Genomic DNA, 19,378 nt, shown 5'->3' with positions numbered 1-19,378 from the left:
GCAACTATTGTTTTGAGGTCTATTTTGTCTAGTATTTGTATAGCCACTACAGCATTCTTTTTTTTTTTTTTAAGATTTTATTTATTTGACAGAGAGAGACACAGCGAGAGAGGGACCACAAGCAGGGGGAGTGGGAGAGGGAGAAGCAGGTCTCCCGCGGAGCAGGGAGCCCGATGTGGGGCTCCATCCCAGGACCCTGGGATCATGACCTGAGCCGAAGGCAGACGCTTAACGACGAAGCCACCCAGGCGCGCCAGCCACTACAGCATTCTTATGGTTGCTATTTGCATGATGTACATTTTTTCATCTTTTATTTTGAATGTATTTGTATCTTTAAATCTAAGGAGTATCCCCTATAGATAACATGTTTTTTGTTTTTTATCCAGTTTGATAATCTTGCCTTTTGATTGGATTGTTTCATTCATTCACACCTAATTTTATTATTGATACAGTAAGGTCTATGTCATTTTACCTTTTGTTTTCTACATGTCTCATGTTTTGGGGGTTTTTGTTGTTGTTGTTCCTCTACTCTTCTTTCATTGTCTCCTTATATATTAAATGGATAGTTTCTAGTGTAACATTTCATTCCATTTATTATTATCAATTTTTTTAGTTAATGGCTGTCCTAAAGCTTACAATCTACATCTTATCAGAATCTACTTCAATTTAAACTAACTTCATTCCAGTCAGATATAGAAACTTTTCTTTTATCTACCTCTCTTCCCTCATCCTTTTTTGCTTTTGTTATATTTATATACGTCACATACTCAACAACACATTGTTATAAGTATGACTGTAAATAATCTTACCTCTTTTAAGGGAACTGAGAGAAGAAATAAGAGCAAATAAATATTAATAGGGTTTGTTAGGTTAATCTGTTTATTTACCATTTCTGGTTCTCTTCATTTCTTCCTATGGATTCAGGTTACGCTCTAGTGTCATTCTTACTCTAACACAGCTTTGTTCTCACTGCCTCTTTTGCCCGTATTGTCAAATATACTACATATCTGTTATGTGCACAATAATATAACATTTACGCACTTTTAAGTCAGTTAAGAAAGGAGAAATGTGAATTTACATTGTTTTTTTAGAATTACCTACACCATTATTTTAATTGGAATTCTTTGTCTTGTTTTGTTGTTATGGATTTGAGTCTGATACCATCTGAAGAACCTCCATTAGTAATTCTTGTGAAGCAATGCTTCACAAGAATGTGTGCTAGCAATGAATTCCTTCAGTTTCTGTTTCTGTTATCTGTTAGGTGATACACTGATGATACATGGTGCAGTGGTGGGGGAAACTAAAACAAGATGTACTATATTATGTATGTTTTACTTAAGTGGCTTTGGCAAACTGTAATGTAATAGAAAGCATATAAAGCTACCATCACAGGTCCCCAGGAATGTTCCATAGACTGTTATGTTACTAAGGAAGATGTGAACCTCAAATCTTTCATTTGTATTGACTTTATCATCACCAATTCTTCTCCCAGCAATGCAATAACAATAGTTGAGTTCTAAAGTATGCCTTCCTCTGTTCCCACAGAAATTGTTCCACAAATTCATAAAGTTCTCAAAGGTGAAAAGTTTCTGTGATGCTTATCAAGTACACAAATGTCAATCAAAGTGCCAAGGTCATATTGTCCAAGAGCAATATTCTGTGAGATCACCCAACTTTAAATGTATGCACATATTCTAAATACAACTCGATCTGGGACATGTTTTGGTCAATGGAGTGTGAGCAGATATGATGCCAGCAGAGGTCTTAAATGGGCTTAAGTGGGCTCACCTCTTGCGTTTCAGTGGCCACAGTGAGAAGAGTGTGCCCTGGAGGCAGCTACCCCACAGTTGGGCCCTGGAGTCAGATGTGTGGGACAGACCTCAAATGGATCCAACCATGGAGCAAAACCAGCCAAAATCTGGAGGTCTAAAACAGAGTTACCACAGTTAACCCATACATCAAAAAAACCCAAATTCTTGCTGATGTCACCAAGTTTTAGGATGATTTGTTCCACATTATTACAGCATGAGTAGACTAACACAGTATCTTCCAAATTACTGTTACATAGATGGCTGCCACTGTGCCTATACGTGAGGCAACTGTGTCCTCAGAAATTTTGAGAATTCTTGAACTCTTGGTGCCTCTCCAACATATTTCACATGGTTAAAATTTCCCCAAACAAGTTTGGTAATGTGCCATAAAGACCTCTCCCTAAACTTTTATCAAATATAAACAGAGTTCTTTCCATTTATTTTATGCTTGTATGTAGTTATAATACATTTTATGACAACAAAAGGATGAAAAATTGTACAGGAACATCTTTGGATAGTTGTTATCCACAAGGGAAAATTATAATCAAAACAGGCATTTTGCTGAATGTAGAGCACCAATGCCCTCAGTGTCTCTAAAGGCCAAGTGAACAAAGGCACTTATAAGGATGGAATCCTGCTCTTCATTTGAGACGGAACAAGCTGTTCTAAAGTGGCAGAGGGACGCTCTTGGCAGCTATTTGCAACACTCTGTGAGCTTGGTTATTATATTGATATGAAGTAGCCTATTGTCCAAATGTAACTAACTACAGAACCTTGAAAAGTAGAAAAAGAGAGAAAGAGCCAGAGAGCTCATTTCATTCATTCATTCATTCATCCATTCACCAAATATTCACTGACCAGGTTGACTATGTGTATAACAGCAATGCTGAGAACTACACAGAACACAGAGATGTATCCCCACTCTCAGAGAGCTTAGATATCAGCAGGGAAGAGAAAATGCAGATGCCTTATGGCAGTTCCAGGTGTGTCCTATTAAATAAACTTTGCAAGTTTAGAGGAGAGAAAGGATCCATATCTTGCTTGAATTCTCAGTGAAGCTTTCCCAGAGGAGATATAAGGGCAGTGACTGAAGAGTTTTTGACATAATACGTAGAGCTGGAAAGGAGCAAAGATGTAGAGATAATTAGACCCACAGGTTAAAAACAAGTCTGAAAAGTGAAATTAAAGCCAAATTGTGGAAAGTCTTAAATGTCATTCTTAAACGTTTGGCCTTTATTGTGTTGGCAATCGGTGTCATGGAAGGTTTGGGCAGGGCAATAGCATGATCCATGAACCCTGGGAGGCGTAATAAATGATGTAAGGAGAGCCTGAATGTAGGAAGACATACTATTCTCTGAAGCAATCATCATAATCCACATGTAAAATAATAAATGGTGGAGTAATGGCAACGCAAATAAAAGAAAGGAGTATGAGAGATGCTATAAAGGAAAACCTGCCAGGGCTTGATCACTGATTAGGTACATTCATTTGTTCATTTAAGAAGTGTTATAACTAGTGTTATAGTTACCTATAGCATGTAGTAACTGTGCTAGTCACTGGAGATGCAAAACAGACGTGATCTCTTCCTCATGGACCATACAGTGAGTATCTATCTTAAAATGGCTGTGAAATGTGATGAAGGCTATGAACGAGAGGTACATGGTGTTATGAGAGCTTAGGGTAGGGGGATTTGATGAATAGAACAGGTAAGGGAATGTTTCCTTGGCAATGTGACACACGACCTGATAAGAATGAGGAGGCATTAACCAGGTGCAGACTGAAGGGGATATTTCATGTAGAGGGGAAAGCATGGACAATGAACCACTGAAGTAGGTAGGTGTGATAGGAGTCCACTGTGGGCTGGACTCCTGAAAAATGAAAGGGAGAGGGGTGCAAGATAAGGCTGCAGAGATCACGCCCCCATCACGTCCAGGGGATTCAGTGCCCTGCAGACCAGATACTCAAAGTGCCAGTGTACAGTAAGATAAGGAGCTCGTTCTAGAATGTAAAAACACATTGCTATTTTATCCTAAGAGAAATGCGAAGTCATGGAAGGATTCGAACAGGAAGTGGTGGTGGCCGCATTACAAGGCATGGACTGGAAGGCAGCCAGAGTTCATGAAAAGAAGATGAAGAAGTCTGTCTCTGAAGACTTATTTTCCTGTTGAAGCAAGAGGTAGCCTCTTCAGATCAGAGAGCAGGGACAGAGTGTCTAGTGGTGACATGAAAAGAGTAGAGGAAGTCTGGAAGAGCCACTGTGAAGAGCTGTAAGTAAAGGAATGGAAAAAAGAAATGGGAATGACTGGGCAGTTAAAATAAGACAGCCTATGTTGTTGACCAGGTTGACACAGGTCTGTGACTGGATCCAACAAACTTGTTGCACTGAAACCAGGTCCAGAGAACATCAGTGTTAGAGATGAGCAGAAGGCATCTGCATCGAGGCTCCATGGGAAGTTAAGTTGGGTTGGAAGTCTGGGAATAATGGCAGGATGGATTAGGGGTGAAGTACAATGAATAAGAGGTAAAACGATCCCACTGGTGGATGGTGTCAAAAACCATACTCCACATACTGAATAAAACAAAACAGAAGGATGAGCTTATTTCAAGGTTTTTGACCTCCAACCTAGGGAACTTAAAGCTCTGGGAGCAATCAATTCTGAGTCGCTCACAGGCTAAGGGATTTTTATGGGGTAATGCAGAAGTTATTCGGTTTTTTCCAGCTGACTGGTGGCCTAGTCGTCTATCTTATTTGGATCAGGGTAGCTAAGTAAAACAAGGAAGTCCAGAGAAAGTGTGATCAGAGTTGGCATTTGGGGATTGGCTGGTGTCCTTTGCTGATTTCTAAGCAGAGCTGTACATTCCTGTAACTTAATCTAAGTTCATCTTCATTCTGTCGCTAACATAAGTGACTCCATTTTAGTTTGGTTCTACAGTGTAAAAGGAATGCCGTAAACATAACACCTGAGGCCTGACCAAAGAATTATCACCGTTCTACAAACTGTATACAAATACATGTTCGGAGGCCAATTATCTGAGTTCTACCTACTTAGTGGATATACAATCATATATTCTTTATGGAGTTGTTAGGAAAATTAAATTCTTTCATACATAAACAGTGCTTAAAATAATGCCTAGGAGGGGGGCCTGCATGACTCAGTGGGTTAAGGTTTGACTTCAGCTCAGGTCATAATCTCAGGGTCCTGGAATCGAGCCGGCCTGGGGCTTCCTGTTCAGTGGGGAGTCCGCTTCTCCCTCTCCCTCTGCCTCCCTGCCCCCACTTGTGCTCGCTCTCTCTCTCTCAAATAAATTAAAAAAAAAATCTTTTTAAAAAATAATGCGTAGGGCGTGCGGGGTAGGTGTCTTTTTATGATAATCACTTGCAACCAACAAGGAATAACCAACGGGACCCTAAAAAGGAAGTAAGCCATTGAAGGTGTTATAACTAGTCCTTACTCAATGGTGCTATCAATAGAAATGTTAAAAGGATTTAAGTCTCTGGTAGCTTTCTATAAAAGACCAACCCTAAAGGCCCTCACTGGCAACCCTGTTGGGACCCCTCTCACTCTTGAGAGCTTTTTCTGTATCTTCACTTAATAAACTTCTATCGTTTTACTCAAAAAAAAGAAAAAAGAAAAAAGCCTAGGAGACAGTTATGAGAGAGCCAACCATCATTGTCAATACAAAACCAAGTGATTACTAGTAATCACAATAACGTCCTGAATTCATGGAGCTCTTTACAATATGCCAACAACCGTGTGGGGTAAGCAGAAACGACAGAAATGAAGAGTTTTTGTAGAAATTAACACAGACAGCAAAGATTTAATGGACGGCAGCGGACATCCACTCAGTCGTTCCCTTATTAAGTCCCTTATTAAGTGTCCTCTCTCCTGGGCGGCGCAAGCACGGCACTTGTCAGAAGTTTAGACCACTTTTTATTTTTATTATTATTGTTTACCACTTTTTAAATGTGCTTCTACATCTATCTCTCACCGTTATTCGACCAGTAAAGCCTTTCCGCAAACCCCAAATTCCGAGAACCGCCTACCTTCCGCACCTCCTTCGCCTTGAAGGTCCCGCCTCTCGTTCTCAGGCCTCGTCCCCACGGGAGGCGGGGCCTGCGTGCTGACGCACAGCGAGCGCACTGACGTCTCCGCGCACCGCCCCCGCAGGCTCCACCCGTCGGCTTGAACCGAAGTCCCGCGCCGCGGAGCACCGTGAGGCGGGAGCCAACGGCCGGCGCCATAGGGCGGGGGTCGGCGCGGGAGCTCGGCGTCGAAGGGCTGGCCTAGCTGGGGCCGGAGACCCTGCGTCTTCGGGCCGAGCCGTCGATCCTCCGCAGCCGCGGGGTCGCAGCCGCCCGGCAGTGGGCGACCCGGCATTCCCGGGCGCCAGCGGGCATTGTCTCCGCCGCCGGCGTCCCCCGAGCCCGCCCCCCCTGGCCATGATCGACTCGGTGAAACTGCGCCGCGACACCGCGGCCGACTTCTTCTCGCACTACGAGTACCTGTGCGCGCTGCAGGACTCGGTGCCACTGCCCTCGGTGCGCGCTTGCCTGCGGGAGGGCGTGCTGGACTTCAATGCCGACCGCCTGCGCATCGTGGACTGGGCGCCGCTCCTGAGCACCCTCAAGATTAATAAAGATCTGCCCCTAGTCTCTATCAAGAGCTTCTTCCAGCCGTGGCTTGGCGAAACAGGTTTGTAGTTCCCGCTTCCCGGGGCCCTCGTGTAGGTGAGGTGAAGCGGGATTTCACACGCTGCCGGTGGAGGCAGGACGCCAGCCCGGGTGGCCGGTGCTGTGGTTTGGGTGCAGCACACCGGGCGTGCGGCCTAGGACTCTCACCATCTCAGTGGCCCGGGGCGAGTCACTGCAGGCCCGTAGGTCTCAGCGTTCCCATTCGGGATATGGGCCAGTAGGACGCGCTGTATGTGGTGATTGCAAAAATGCACCGAGTTACTGTTTGTAAAGCACCTAGCGCAGTTTGGGACATCATTCAGCGTTCGACAGGTGTTACCTAGTTTTCTAAATGATTTAGCCTGACAGAACACAGCGATTAAGAAAAATGATACATCCCAGCATTTTGCTTCATTTCGTTTTGAATAAGACATAGCTCTGTTAGGAGAAAAAAAAAAGTTGTTTTGTTTTTAGTGACATCTTGTAGTGGATAGAGCACAGATGTAAAGGGAGCTTAGGGTTTGAATTCCAGGACTTACACTGTGTGGCCTGAGCAAGTTACTTTTGAACTACAACCCCCACACTTGTAAAGTGGCATTAAAACTACTTTTATCGGGGCGCCTGGGTGGCTGGGTAGTTGGGCATCTGCCTTCAGCTCGGGTCATGATCCCAGGGTTCTGGGATCGGGCCCCGCATCGGGCTCCCCGCTCGGCGGGAAGCCTGCTGCTCCCTCTCTCACTCCCTCTGCTTGTGTTCCTGCTCTCACTCTCTCTCTAATAAATAAAATCTTTAAAAAAAAAACAAACTACTTTTATCATGGGTTCTTAGAATTAAGCAGGTTGTTTAAGAGTACACTTAACGGTGGTGAGCATTGAGTAATGTGTAGAATTGTATGGTACACTTGAAACTAATATAACACTGTTAACTACACTGGCATTTTTAAAAATAAATAATTTTTACCAAAAAAAAATTACGCAGGTTGTTTGTATAAAGTTTACGGGCACTCAAATGAGCTCAGCCAGCACCAAACACCGCTGGAGACAAGGCTCCTGGCCTAGAGGATCTCCTCTTCTACTGGGGGAGACAGCAAGTAAACCCAAGCACAGTAGTCAGTGTTCTGGAAGAAGTGACCTCCGGTGCTGCAAAGCAGAGAACACTGAAGGGAACGTTCAGGGAAGGCCTCTTGGAGGAGGTGCCTCCTTTCTGAGGTTGTGTGGAAGCTGCTCAGATGGCAGGAGGAAGCTGCTTGTGCGAAAGTTTGAGAACTATAATATGGCAAAACTAAAGTGCAGGACTAGAACTTAGGGTTTAAAGAAGTGAGACCTGAGACTGGAAACCTGGTGGGGGCCACAAAGGGAGGGGCTTTGTTTGTCCTATCAAATGGTTGGATGTTTATCCGGAAGGTTGTGGGCGACACTTAAGGATGATGACACGGGCTTTTGATTTAGAAGCTTGCCCTGACCTAAATATGGAAAGCAGTTGATTGGGAGGAGGGTGAATTGTAATCAAATTAAGGTATAGGAAGGCAGGACTGGATTTCAGAGATCAAAGAGACCATGGATGGGGTCTGGTGACCAGTTAGCAGAGGGGGGAGTGTAAGCTTGGGTGACAATTTATAGCAGCACCTTTCTGTGAGGCACATAGCACAGTAGGAGGGGATTGGGGTTGGGGAGAGAATCTCACTTCATTCTTAATGCTTTAAGAGGGCCCTGTGGGGCATCCAAACATCCAAACATGTCTGCTAGACGTTTCGGGGCTGCAGGTGCAGATCTGGGCTTTATGGGGGAATGTTTGAAGGTATGGGAGAAACTGAGGTAACCCACAAAGAAGATCTAGAAAATACTAACCTTAAAGATGGTTTTTGAAATGGACCCACTTGAGTATGTTTACAAGCTGGGACAGAGTAGCCAGCACACAAGGAGGATGTGAAGATCCAGGAGAGGAAATGACTACTGATTTATTTTTTAAAACCTGAACACTTGTCATGTGCCTGGCCCTTTTCTAGGTTCTGGGTTTTACGTCACCTGTTATCTCTTCTGTAAGGACATTCCAATTTATCCCCTGGTGAAGAGAAGTCACATTATTCTCTACATCTCATGCAGGTGTTAGGAACTGTTCCATACCTCTGAAGGGATTTGATTTATCCAAAGTAATAACTTAAAAATCAGAAGCAATTACAGTGGGAAGAGACCTCAAAGTCAAGGCCACTGTACTTAATCTTGCCTAATATTTCACATTGAATGTAAGAAAAATGTATCATAGAGACCACTCTTCAGAATTCCTTCACTGAACCTTTGTTTTCTCTTGCATCCAGCGGGTCCAGGCTGTAGATTTCAACGGTTTGCTTCTTTATCCTCACCAGCTTTTCTTTCTTTCTTCCTTCCTTCCTTCCTTCCTTTCCTTTCCCTTTCTTTCTTTCTTTTGATTTTATTTATTTTAGGGATAGAGCATGAGCAGAGGGAGGGGCAGAGGGAGAGAAAGAATCTCAAGCGACTCTGTGCTGAGCTTGACACAGGGCTCAATCTCAGAACCCTGAGATCAGGACCTGAGCCGAAATCAAGAGTCTGTTGCTTGACCAACTGCACCACCCAGGCACTCCACCTCACCAGCTAGCTGCCTCTGAGCTCAGTTTCCCTCAGTTCATCTGCTTACTGGGCAGCAGTGGTCTTTTTATTTATTTATTTATTTTATTTATTTTTTTTTTTATTTGAGAGAGAGAGAGCACAGGGGGAGGAGCAGAGGGAGAGGGACAGGCAGACTCCACGCTGAGCATGGAGCCCAACATGGGGCTCGATCCCAGGACCCTGAGATCCTGACCTGAGCCGGAACCAAGAATCAATGCTTTAACCGACTGAGCCAGCCAGGTGCCCCTCCAGTGATCTTCTCAAATGAAAATACATGCTTAAAATAATGCTTGTAATGGCTCGCCAGCACAGGATTATTGTGTATGGGCTGCACAGTTTGTGTTCTGCATGGAAGCATGAAATCTGAGCTGTGCTCTGCCAAGCCCCAGGGGGCTAATTGGCCCTGAGGAAGAGGTGCTTTTTCTAATCTATCTGATTTAGGTACCTTTTTATAACCTGCAGAGGCACTCTTACTCTGCCAGTGGTAGCCCCTGTTGTCATCAGCTTTGGGGTCAAAGCCATAGGCTTTTTATCCCAGGCTTGCTTTGGCCAACCTCTATGGTCCCCTCCCCCTTCTACCCTAGCCTTTCGTTGTTCCTACCGGCAGTATTTTCCGTGGCCAGCAGGTGTCAGGCTTGTATGTCTTTGCATAGGTCTCTGCAGTTAAGCACCTCCCACTCAGACTATGTGGTCATTCTCTTTCTAGATTCAACTTCAGGGTTATCTTGAAGCCATCACTTAGATATAACGTTGTGCATTCATAGGAACCTCTATGCACATAGTTAATATGCTGTATCTCGTGTGGTTGACGTTTTGAGCTTACATGTGTTCCTCTTTAAAGAGGGCTTTAAGGGGCACCTTGGGGGCTCAGATGGTTAAGTGTCTGCCTCTGGCTCAGGTCGTGATCCCAGGGTTCTGGGATCGAGCCCCACATTGGGCTCCCTCTCCTTCTGCTGCTCCCCCTGCTTGTGCTCTCTCGCTCTCTCGCTCTCTCTGTCAAATAAATAAAATCTTTAAAAAAAAAAAGTAAAGAGGCCTTTAAGGATGGGTCATCTCTGTGCCTTAGCACAGAGCACATGCTTTCTCATGGTGATAATACATATTTTACAATAATTTTGCTTTAGGTTCTGACAAAAGTAAAGTTTGCAGAAGTCGTATTCCTGCGATAAGAAACAAAGATGTGACCTTCCAGTTATGTAAAGCTCTCAAATGCTGTTTAAGTGTATCAAGTGCTCTAAAGAACCTGGAGCTAAATGGACTAGTGCTGAGAGAGAGAGATTTAACTGTTTTGACAAAGGTAAGGCTTCTCCAATGTGTCCTGCAAACATTGGATAATTGCTTTTGGGGGAAACTAAACCCATAAAAACTTTAACTTTTTCTCCCCATAAAGGGATTGAATAAATCAACCTCTCTGGTGCACCTGTCTCTTGCAAATTGCCCAATTGGAGATGGAGGTTTGGAAAGTAAGTTTCAGTCTTGTTTACGTCTCCTCCCACCAGACTGATCTCATGTCTGGCTGCATGCATGTTAATTGCTGTCTGTACCTTTTCTGCTTGAATTGTCTCCTGTGCCTGTTCAAATCTTGGTCTCGTCTCACCTGTACACTGAAAGTTTGTCATGCTGGATACTCTCAGAACCAGTTCCACTAAGATGATGTTAAGCCACACAAATACATACTATATTTTCTCTTTATTTTGTTCATCTTTTTCTTATCAAGGAATAATTATGGGAAGGGAAATAGCAAAATGTAAAGACAAGAAAAATCATTTTCCTTAAAGAGTTAAAACAACTATATGCAATCATAATTACATAATGCACTGTGTTATGTACTAAAATAGGAAATCTATGCAAAGTGCTATGGGAGCATATAAAAGGCCAGCAAATTCAGTGGTGCTGGTGGGGGTGTATCATGGAAGTAATCACAGAGAAAGTGATTGTTGATTGGGGTCCTGAAGAATTAGTGTGTTTACTGTGTCCACTAGTGGTCTGGGGTGGTAAGGAAGGCTGCATTTTAATTTGAGGGAACTAAGAGTTTGACATGTTCTGTCTTCTATTCCTATAGTATATTGCATAGCACCTAATAAAACTCTGGGTTTATAGTTGACATTTAAATTAACTGATAACTGAGTTTGGGTTATATCATTGGAAATGAAAATAGGAAGAGTTTTAGGCTTTTTAGGTTTTTCTTTTTCTTTCTTATGTCTCAAAAGGTATATAGTACTTTACTGCCTAGTTGGGAATAAAGTTTGCCAGGTTCGGAGTATTCAATTTTAGCATCTAAGTAGAATTAAACTGTTTCTGTAAACTGGAATAACCCTTTATTACTGACATATTTTAGAGTGCACCAATCCATCAGTTGCCTGGGAAGATTGTAGATAGTGATTTTAAGACTACAGCTATAAACCTCCAGTAGACTCAGGAAAAGCAAATAAGTCAAGATTGACCAGACTGTATAGGCTCTTCATCTTATTGTGTGTGTGGTTTTTTTTTTTTTCCTTTTAGTTATTTGTCAAGGTATAAAGAACTCTATCACTCTTAAGACAGTAAACTTCACGGGGTGTAATCTGACATGGCAGGGAGCAGATCACATGGCCAAGATCTTAAAGGTGATTTTATGTTTAAACTTTCATGAAAACATATTCTGTGATTGAAGCACATTAATATTTTGATACAAGATGGCAGATCTTTTTTGTCTTTTGATACATGTGATTGCAGTTTTAGTTTTTTGAAAGAATATGACCAGTTTTCAGTTTGGGGTTCTACCATTTAGGAAAGGTAATCCATTTAATCCTAGGAGTAAGAGATCTAATGTATAATACATTATAAATAATACTTTCATGTATTTTTAGTTCTTGAAAACAGCCCATCACCTGGTGTTAGAGTTTTTTTCAAACATAGCCACGCCCATTTGCTTAGCGACTGTGGCTGTTTTCGTCCTACACCAGTGGAGTTAAGTAGTTGCAACAGAAACGTTATGGCCCACAAAGCTGAAGAATTTACTTTTGGGCCTGTACAGAGCAGGTCCATTGACCCCAGCTATAGAAAACAGTCAAGAGCATGGATTCTGAAGCCAAATAACCTAGTTTCAAATTCCAGCTCACCAATTTCATAGCTTACGACCGTGGACACATTACTTAGCCTCTGTGCTTTATTATGAGGATTAAATGAACTAGTTTGTATAAAATAGTGCCTGGCACATAATAAGCACCATGGAAGTGTTTTGCTGGGATTTCCACGTGTTGCTTTTATAAGTTATTGTTAACAGGAAAAGAGCACCAATGATTTTCCATTTAGACTGGCATAGGAACTTTGAGTCTTTTGTTGCTCAAGTATGAATAAGATTTCTTTCTTTTAAAGTCAGTGTTTCCTGTTACCAAAGTTTGTCTTATGAATATAGAGAAAATATGTCTTTATGTGCATACTCTAAAGTAGTGAGATCCATCGAGTTGGGGGAAGAAAATATTAGAACCTCTGTATTTATTTTCATAGCATTTAAAAAATAACTGTAGTTTATAATGTAGGTGAAGTATATGTGCAGAACTGAATGTATAACTTTGTGTGTATAATTTATCAGTGAATAAGATACATGTTATAGAAGTTTACTTGCAGGATGCTCAAGCAAGTGTTTAGAAACCACTGGAGGACAGAATGATAGAACTTAGAGCCTCAGCAATAACAGAATTTAGAACCAGTCCCCTGACTTGGCAGATAAGGAAAATAAAATTTACAGAATGTAATTCATTGTCAAAGTATGTGTAACTAATCAGCCACAGGTCACCCAGTGGCTAGAATCTAATCACTGGCAAATTAGAATTGGGGTCGCTGAGACTCTTGAGCTAGAATCAACTGCTCAGTCTCTCGGGTTGACTCTCCTGGCATATATACTTGGTATGTGCATGTAAATCTCTGACATGATAAGCCATCCTCAGTACGCATACCCTGCCACCTTATCCAGATGTCCTAATTTCATCCTGTTAAATATTTGAAGTATCAGACCATGAGAAGGCACGAAGAAATCTGGGCTGAGAGTCTTCGTTACAGGAGGCCTGATCTGGACTGTATGGCTGGTTTGAGGCGCATCACTTTGAACTGCAACACGCTCATTGGTGACCTGGGCGCGAGTGCTTTTGCAGAATCTCTCAGTGAGGATTTATGGCTTAGAGGTAAATTCTAAAATAGAAAATAGTGAATTTTTAAATGTTAAATATGCTTAGCTTTTGGCTTGATAACCACTGTCATGGAATTTTTTTTTAAAGCCTTATTTTTTCCAATACCTTTTATTGTGCTTTTAAGCTTCTCTAAGAGTTGCATATATTCTTTATAGAAAATACAGAGTAACTAAACAAAATTACCCATAATCTTAATACACATTTTGGTGTACTTTCAGTGTTTTATTTTTCTATAAATGTGTTCGTACACTTCAGAGACTAAAAAGGTGGATTCATGGTTCAATCACTATTTCATGCTCTTTTACTTAACGATGCATCATGTGGTATCCATTATATTGATGTGCAATAGTTTAATCATTCTTTGAAATTAGACACTTTGTACTTTTCTCTGTCAGGAACAATGTATAGTGAACACATCTCTGTGACCATTGCGTTAGTTCTATAGATTAAGTTACTAAAATGGAAGGACCTTATAATGTGACTTTTTTTTTTTTCTTGAGAGAGAGAGAATGAGAGATAGAGAGCATGAGAGGGAAGAGGGTCAGAGGGAGAAGCAGACTCCCTGCTGAGCAGGGAGCCCGATGTGGGACTCGATCCCGGGACTCTAGGATCATGACCTGAGCCGAAGGCAGTCGCTTAACCAACTGAGCCACCCAGGTGCCCCGTGACGTATTTTTAAGACTTTTATTGCATGTTGCCGAATTACCATCCAGAAATCCTGTGCCAGTTTATAATCCACCTTAACAGTGCATGTGAGGCCTCTCCCCTCACAAGCACTGGCTTGTGTCACTTTTAAAAAATTGTGACACTACAAAAGTGAGTAACCCTCCCTTTTTTATGAAGTGGGATTACTCCAAACTTTAAAACATTTTTCATTTAATATAGTATGAGCATCTTAAGAAGTCAGTACATTTACATCTCCCACATCATTTTTGGTGACTATGCCATTATATGAATATACCATAGTACACTTAAGCTTATTCATTCTTGCTGGATATATGAACTATTTGCAGGTTTTCACTGTTAAAAACAGTACTCTGATACACATCCTTGCCTACGTCTCGTTTCCTTTGGTTAAATTCTTAGAGAGTTGCTAGGTCAAAATGGCATGCACATTTTCAAGGTTTTTGTTACATGATCTTGACCTAATCTTATGGAACAATCTCATTTTATTGTTTTAATTTGTATTCAGTTTACATACTAGTGACATGTAGTGACTATTTTTATTTATTTGGCTAGTTGGTTAATTATATCCTTTGTCCATTCTGCAGTAAGAGTTTATAAGGATCTCATCATATTGTTTCCATATATCTGGCTTATTTCTATGTGTCATGGGATTTTAAAAGACTCCAGTTACTTTAATGTAATGGTTTACACAACACTTTTAAAAAAGGGCTCATATGATAGTTTCCTCTTATGTAATGTTTTTTATACTTGTGCTTTTGTGATGATCCCTGGTTTAAACGTTGTTCAGCCTTGGAACTAGTATTGATGATCATTTGTTCTGTTCTTTGACCTTTTAAAGAGAGTGTTCTTGACTATCATTCTTTCATGATAAGTTCTTAGCATATGTTTCCTATTCATACATTCTTTGGATTCGTTATTATTTCCATCCTCTTAAATGTCTTTCTTTCTTCTAAAACTAACAATTATTGCATATCTGCCATTTTGCTTTTTCCTTTTAATTAGCTTTAAGAGTGATTTAGAACTCAAGATCCTATCAAAAGAATGCAGCGCAGGTTCTGAGCGCCACCCAGCTTTTGCCTATGAGGTTTACACGCCACTAGCATCCTTGCTGATTATGAGCTGAGACTCCTTTTGCGATGCTTTTCACTCATAGACTATCTAGAGTTATTCTTCACCTCTGTAATTGTAAAATATGTTGGGTGATTTATTGGTACTAAGAGCAGGATAATCATGGCCCATCCAAGAATTTTTTATTGGATTTTTCATTATATGTGTGTGTATACTTTTCTGTTTTTCTTTTTTCAATACCCAAGATTAAAAACCTACCATGACTTCTTGTACAGAAATCTTACATGCATGAATACAAGAGAGTTGTCTATATGTTAAATCTGTGTGGAGTTGGCAAGTGACCTTTTGTCTCTCATCGAAAGCACTTGACCTGCAGCAGTGTGGCCTCACCAATGAAGGAGCAAAGGCTTTACTAAAGGCCCTCGAAACCAACAGAACTCTGGTCATTTTGGATGTAAGAAAAAATCCACTCGTTGGTATGTCACACCTTTTTTAATGATTAACAAATAACAAAACAGAAAGAATGTGTTCGTGTGTTGACGGTTTTTAAAACCTAATGTGTTTGCTTTCCTAATGTTATACTCTTCTAATCTTGTACTTCCCTTGTGTTTTTAGCAGATAACTTACTACTTAACATGAGTTATACTTGTAAATTGCTCTTGGCTGCCACTCTGAATAAGATGAACTTAGATAATGCACTAGCTTCCACCAAGAGAATTATTGCCTTCCTGTGGAACCTCTGCATTCCTGGAAAGAGCATTTCATTCATTTCTCAGTTTAGCAAGTAATTTTTGAATCCTTTCTGTGTTCCAGACGCAGGTTTTAGGCACTAGGAGTGTAGTAGTGAAACGGATAGACCGAAGTCTTACCCTTGTAGAGCTTACGTTCTAGTGGCGGAGTTCAGGTAGAAATGAGTAAGCAGGTAAGAAGTGTAATTTTAGGTAACAGGAAGTACAAAAACACCTTAAGATAAAGACTCTGAAGGGGGTAATAGGGCTGTATTAGATTTGTCAAGGGATAGCTTCGCTGGAGAAACGACTTTTGAGGGGAAAGCTAAATGAAGAGAGTGGCAGGCCATGGGAGACCTGGAGGAGGCAGCTTCCAGCACCAGGAGGCAATGCATACACAGGCACGGAGGTGACAGGGTGGATAGAGTGTTTAAGGAAAAGATGGAGATCACCATGGCTGGAGCACCGAGTGAGGGAGAGCGTGGGATGTGGTGAGGTCACAGAGCTGGCCACGGGCACGATCTTACCAGAGTAAGGACATGGATGATTCTAAGTGAGTGGAGCATTTTGAACTAGAAAAGGCTTGATCTGAATAGTGTTTCAATAAGATGACTCTGGTGTCATCTTATTGACACTCTGGTGTCAATAAGATAGACCTGGGGATGGGGGAGAGATAAGGAAAATGAGGAGACCAGTCAGGAGACTGTGATTCCCCTCAGGAGTCCAAATAAAGGCTTTTAATGGCTTACCTCAGGGTGGAAGGTTGGAGCTGGTAAAGTGGTTGAATTCAGGTTGTGTTTTGAGGAGGTAGCTAATAAGACTTACAGATAGATCAGGTGTGGGGTATGAAGGAAATAGTAATAAAGAAGCAAGTGCTGGATGATGACACGTGTAACTGGTTGGTACCACTCACTGAGAAAGGGGCGCTGAGGAGAAGAGCAGCTTTGAGAGAATGTCAGGACTTTGGTTTAATGGATCAGGTGCCCTTTTGGTATCTAAGCAGCTGGACGTCCCAGACTTTTGCTTTCTATCCTAAGGTATCCAAAGCCATGTTAGACACAAAGTGTTGAGAATTGATCTTTGCTACTGCCAAAAGAGTAGTCATTGTGGGCAATATGGGAGGGGGCATACTTTCATCTTAGGTTTTTGAGGAAGAAATTAGAATTCTAAAAAGGGGGAAATAGGTATGTAATTACATAATGTGGGTTTTATATTTAACTTTATGTGAAAAGTTCGTGTTTGCTTTTAAATGGGAATAACCACTCATTGGGAAGCAATTACTATAATTTCAATTTATTTTACTTTAGATCATTCTGTGATGAAAGCAGTTATCAAAAAAGTTCTCCAGAATGGAAGGAGCGCCAAGTCAGAGGTAACATGTTGTAGTTCTCGAGAAAGAATTTTTCTTTAATTGCATGTTTTTCTTTTTTTCCCCCCCTAATAAAATAAAACTATCAAGGCATTTTTCTGCCATCTTAAATCAATCAAGTCAAATCAAATGGCTTTTCTGTTTTGAAAACATTGTGTGATTCTTTAATTTGGGATCCCAGAAATGCAGATTGCAAACCTTTTGTTAACTCAAAATAGCTTAATTTCCAATTGAGATCAAACCCTCATAAATTACCTGTGACTGAAATGACTATTTATTATTTCTCTTCCAGTACCAGTGGATAACTTCTCCATCAGTGAAGGAACCATTCAAAACTCCTAGACAGAAAAAGAGAACTATAATCCTAGGAAATGGTCGGAAGGGAAAAGCTACTATTAGAATTGGTAACTTTTTCTCCTGGCTTTTTAACGCCACTAGAGCTTATGCCCCGTATGTGTTCCGATGGCTAAAAGTGGAATCTCTTCCCTTCGTATGATAGTGATGGTAACAACCAGTATTAACCACATGCATATAGGAAAGACTGTAAATGTTCTGATACAGATTATAAGAATTTATGGAATATAGAAACAATTTAAAGAGATGCTAATATTTCCATTTTTTTAAAATTAACCAACTATGTTTTCATAAAAAGTTCATTATTTTGAATACATTCTTTGGTTGAGATTTTCATTTTCTCTTCCTGTGGTTTGTTTTTTTTTTTTTTCTTTTTTTGACAGAGAGGCAGCCAGAGAGGGAACACAAGCAGGGGGAGTGGGAGAGGGAGAAGCAGGCTCCTCGCTGAGCAGGGAGCCTGATGCGGGACTCGATCCCGGGACTCTGGAATCATGACCTGAGCCGAAGGCAGACGCTTAACAACTGAGCCACCCAGGCACCCCTCTTCCTGTGGTCTATTAACATAGACAACATAGGCACACAGGTGACAGGGTGGATGGAATAGTGACATAATTCCACATAGTTTGAATATAATTTGCCATTTTTCTTCTTTCACTTCATTTTAGATTAAATTAAAATTCTATATGATTTCGTAGTTATACGTTTTTATGAATTCAGAAGGTTTCATTGAGTTGATTGGTCTTTTTTTTTTAATTGTGAAAGATTTGGGGGCACCTGGGTGGCTCAGTTGGTTAAGCGACTGCCTTCGGCTCAGGTCATGATCCTGGAGTCCCGGGATCGAGTCCCGCATCAGGCTCCCTGCTCAGCGAGGAGCCTGCTTCTCCCTCTAACCCTCCCCCCTCTCATGTGCTCTCTCTCTCTCTCTCTCATTCTCACTCTCTCAAAATAAATAAGTAAATCTTTTTAAAAAAAAAAAGAAGGATTTGGGATGCCTGGCTGGCTGTCGGTAGAGCACATGACTCTCGATCTTGGGCTCATGGGTTCAAGCCCCACGTCAGGCATGGAGCGTACTTTAAATAAATAATAAATTAGTGAAAATTTCAAAATAACCTAAGTATTATATAATTTTTTAATAGTATTGTAAACATTTTCATAAATACTACTTTTTTGGGGCGCCTGGGTGGCTCAGTCATTAAGTGTCTGCCTTCGGCTCAGGTCATGATCCCAGGGTCCTGGGATCGAGCCCCGCATCGGGCTCTCTGCTCTGCAGGAAGCCTGCTTCTCCCTCTCCCGCTCCCCCTGCTTGTGTTCCCTCTCTAGCCGTGTTTCTCTCTGTCAAATAAATAAACAAAACCTTAAAAAAAAAACAACTACTTTTTTTTATTATTAAAAGGTATGTTTTTGATTCTCCATTAATCTACTTGTTTGATCAACAAAATATTAAGTAGCAGGTAAGAGGGTTTATTAAATCAAAAGAAAGCTTAACAATTTTTCTACCAATTTTTATTTTAAAACTGATATTTTAGTAGTCAAATAGTATATACAAAGAAGCTGAGATTTGTGATGTCACACTGATTATAGATTATTATTAAAAGTTTACATCATGTGTAAAACATTCTTAAAAGTGTCTAAGTTGGTATTTTGATATACTAGAAATAGAAATGTATATAGGTAAAATATATATTTGTATCATATTAGCATTTCTGTAATTTTAGTATCTGGTGGTATATAATAGGACTTCATGGAATGAAAATAAAAAATGAAAAATCTTTTTTTTTCTTAGCATGATTAAACAAAGTGACTGAAATTTACAAGCTCACTGAGCTATTTTTAAGAGTAATTTTATTTCTTGGGCTTCTCTTTGTATTTGCCTCAGTTACGTGGAGACATAGAGGT

The 19,378-nt window shown here is 41.0% G+C and overlaps 1 protein-coding gene and 1 long non-coding RNA gene across 8 annotated transcripts in view; one reads left to right on the top strand and one right to left on the bottom strand.

The window, feature by feature from the left end:
• The window catches only part of LOC113935119, an 84,290-nt gene extending 78,389 nt beyond the window's left edge, over nucleotides 1–5,901 (bottom strand). Inside the window, exons 1-2 of the long non-coding RNA XR_003523905.1 lie at nucleotides 5,857–5,901; nucleotides 1,789–1,926 (exon numbers count right to left, since the gene is read on the bottom strand). This is a non-coding gene — a long non-coding RNA (uncharacterized LOC113935119). The remainder of the gene's footprint in view (nucleotides 1–1,788; nucleotides 1,927–5,856) is intronic.
• Nucleotides 5,902–6,006: 105 nt separating this feature from the next.
• CEP78 (centrosomal protein 78) overlaps nucleotides 6,007–19,378 on the top strand; it is a 36,479-nt gene continuing 23,107 nt past the window's right edge. For 4 of the 7 annotated variants that reach the window (XM_027615630.2, XM_027615628.1, XM_027615626.1 and 1 more), the window contains exons 1-9: nucleotides 6,007–6,505; nucleotides 10,232–10,404; nucleotides 10,498–10,570; nucleotides 11,610–11,713; nucleotides 13,096–13,270; nucleotides 15,394–15,507; nucleotides 17,067–17,131; nucleotides 17,421–17,532; nucleotides 19,359–19,376. In XM_027615630.2, the coding sequence (XP_027471431.1) occupies nucleotides 6,253–6,505; nucleotides 10,232–10,404; nucleotides 10,498–10,570; nucleotides 11,610–11,713; nucleotides 13,096–13,270; nucleotides 15,394–15,507; nucleotides 17,067–17,131; nucleotides 17,421–17,532; nucleotides 19,359–19,376 (1,087 nt within the window). In that variant the 5' untranslated portion in view covers nucleotides 6,007–6,252. The remainder of the gene's footprint in view (nucleotides 6,506–10,231; nucleotides 10,405–10,497; nucleotides 10,571–11,609; nucleotides 11,714–13,095; nucleotides 13,271–15,393; nucleotides 15,508–17,066; nucleotides 17,132–17,420; nucleotides 17,533–19,358; nucleotides 19,377–19,378) is intronic. The other 3 variants (XM_027615627.1, XM_027615625.1, XM_027615629.1) reach the window with 2 other exon arrangements.

This window comes from Zalophus californianus, chromosome 13, assembly GCF_009762305.2.
Source record: "Zalophus californianus isolate mZalCal1 chromosome 13, mZalCal1.pri.v2, whole genome shotgun sequence".
Lineage (NCBI taxonomy): Eukaryota > Metazoa > Chordata > Mammalia > Carnivora > Otariidae > Zalophus > Zalophus californianus.
This window is presented reverse-complemented; position numbering and strand designations above follow the sequence as displayed.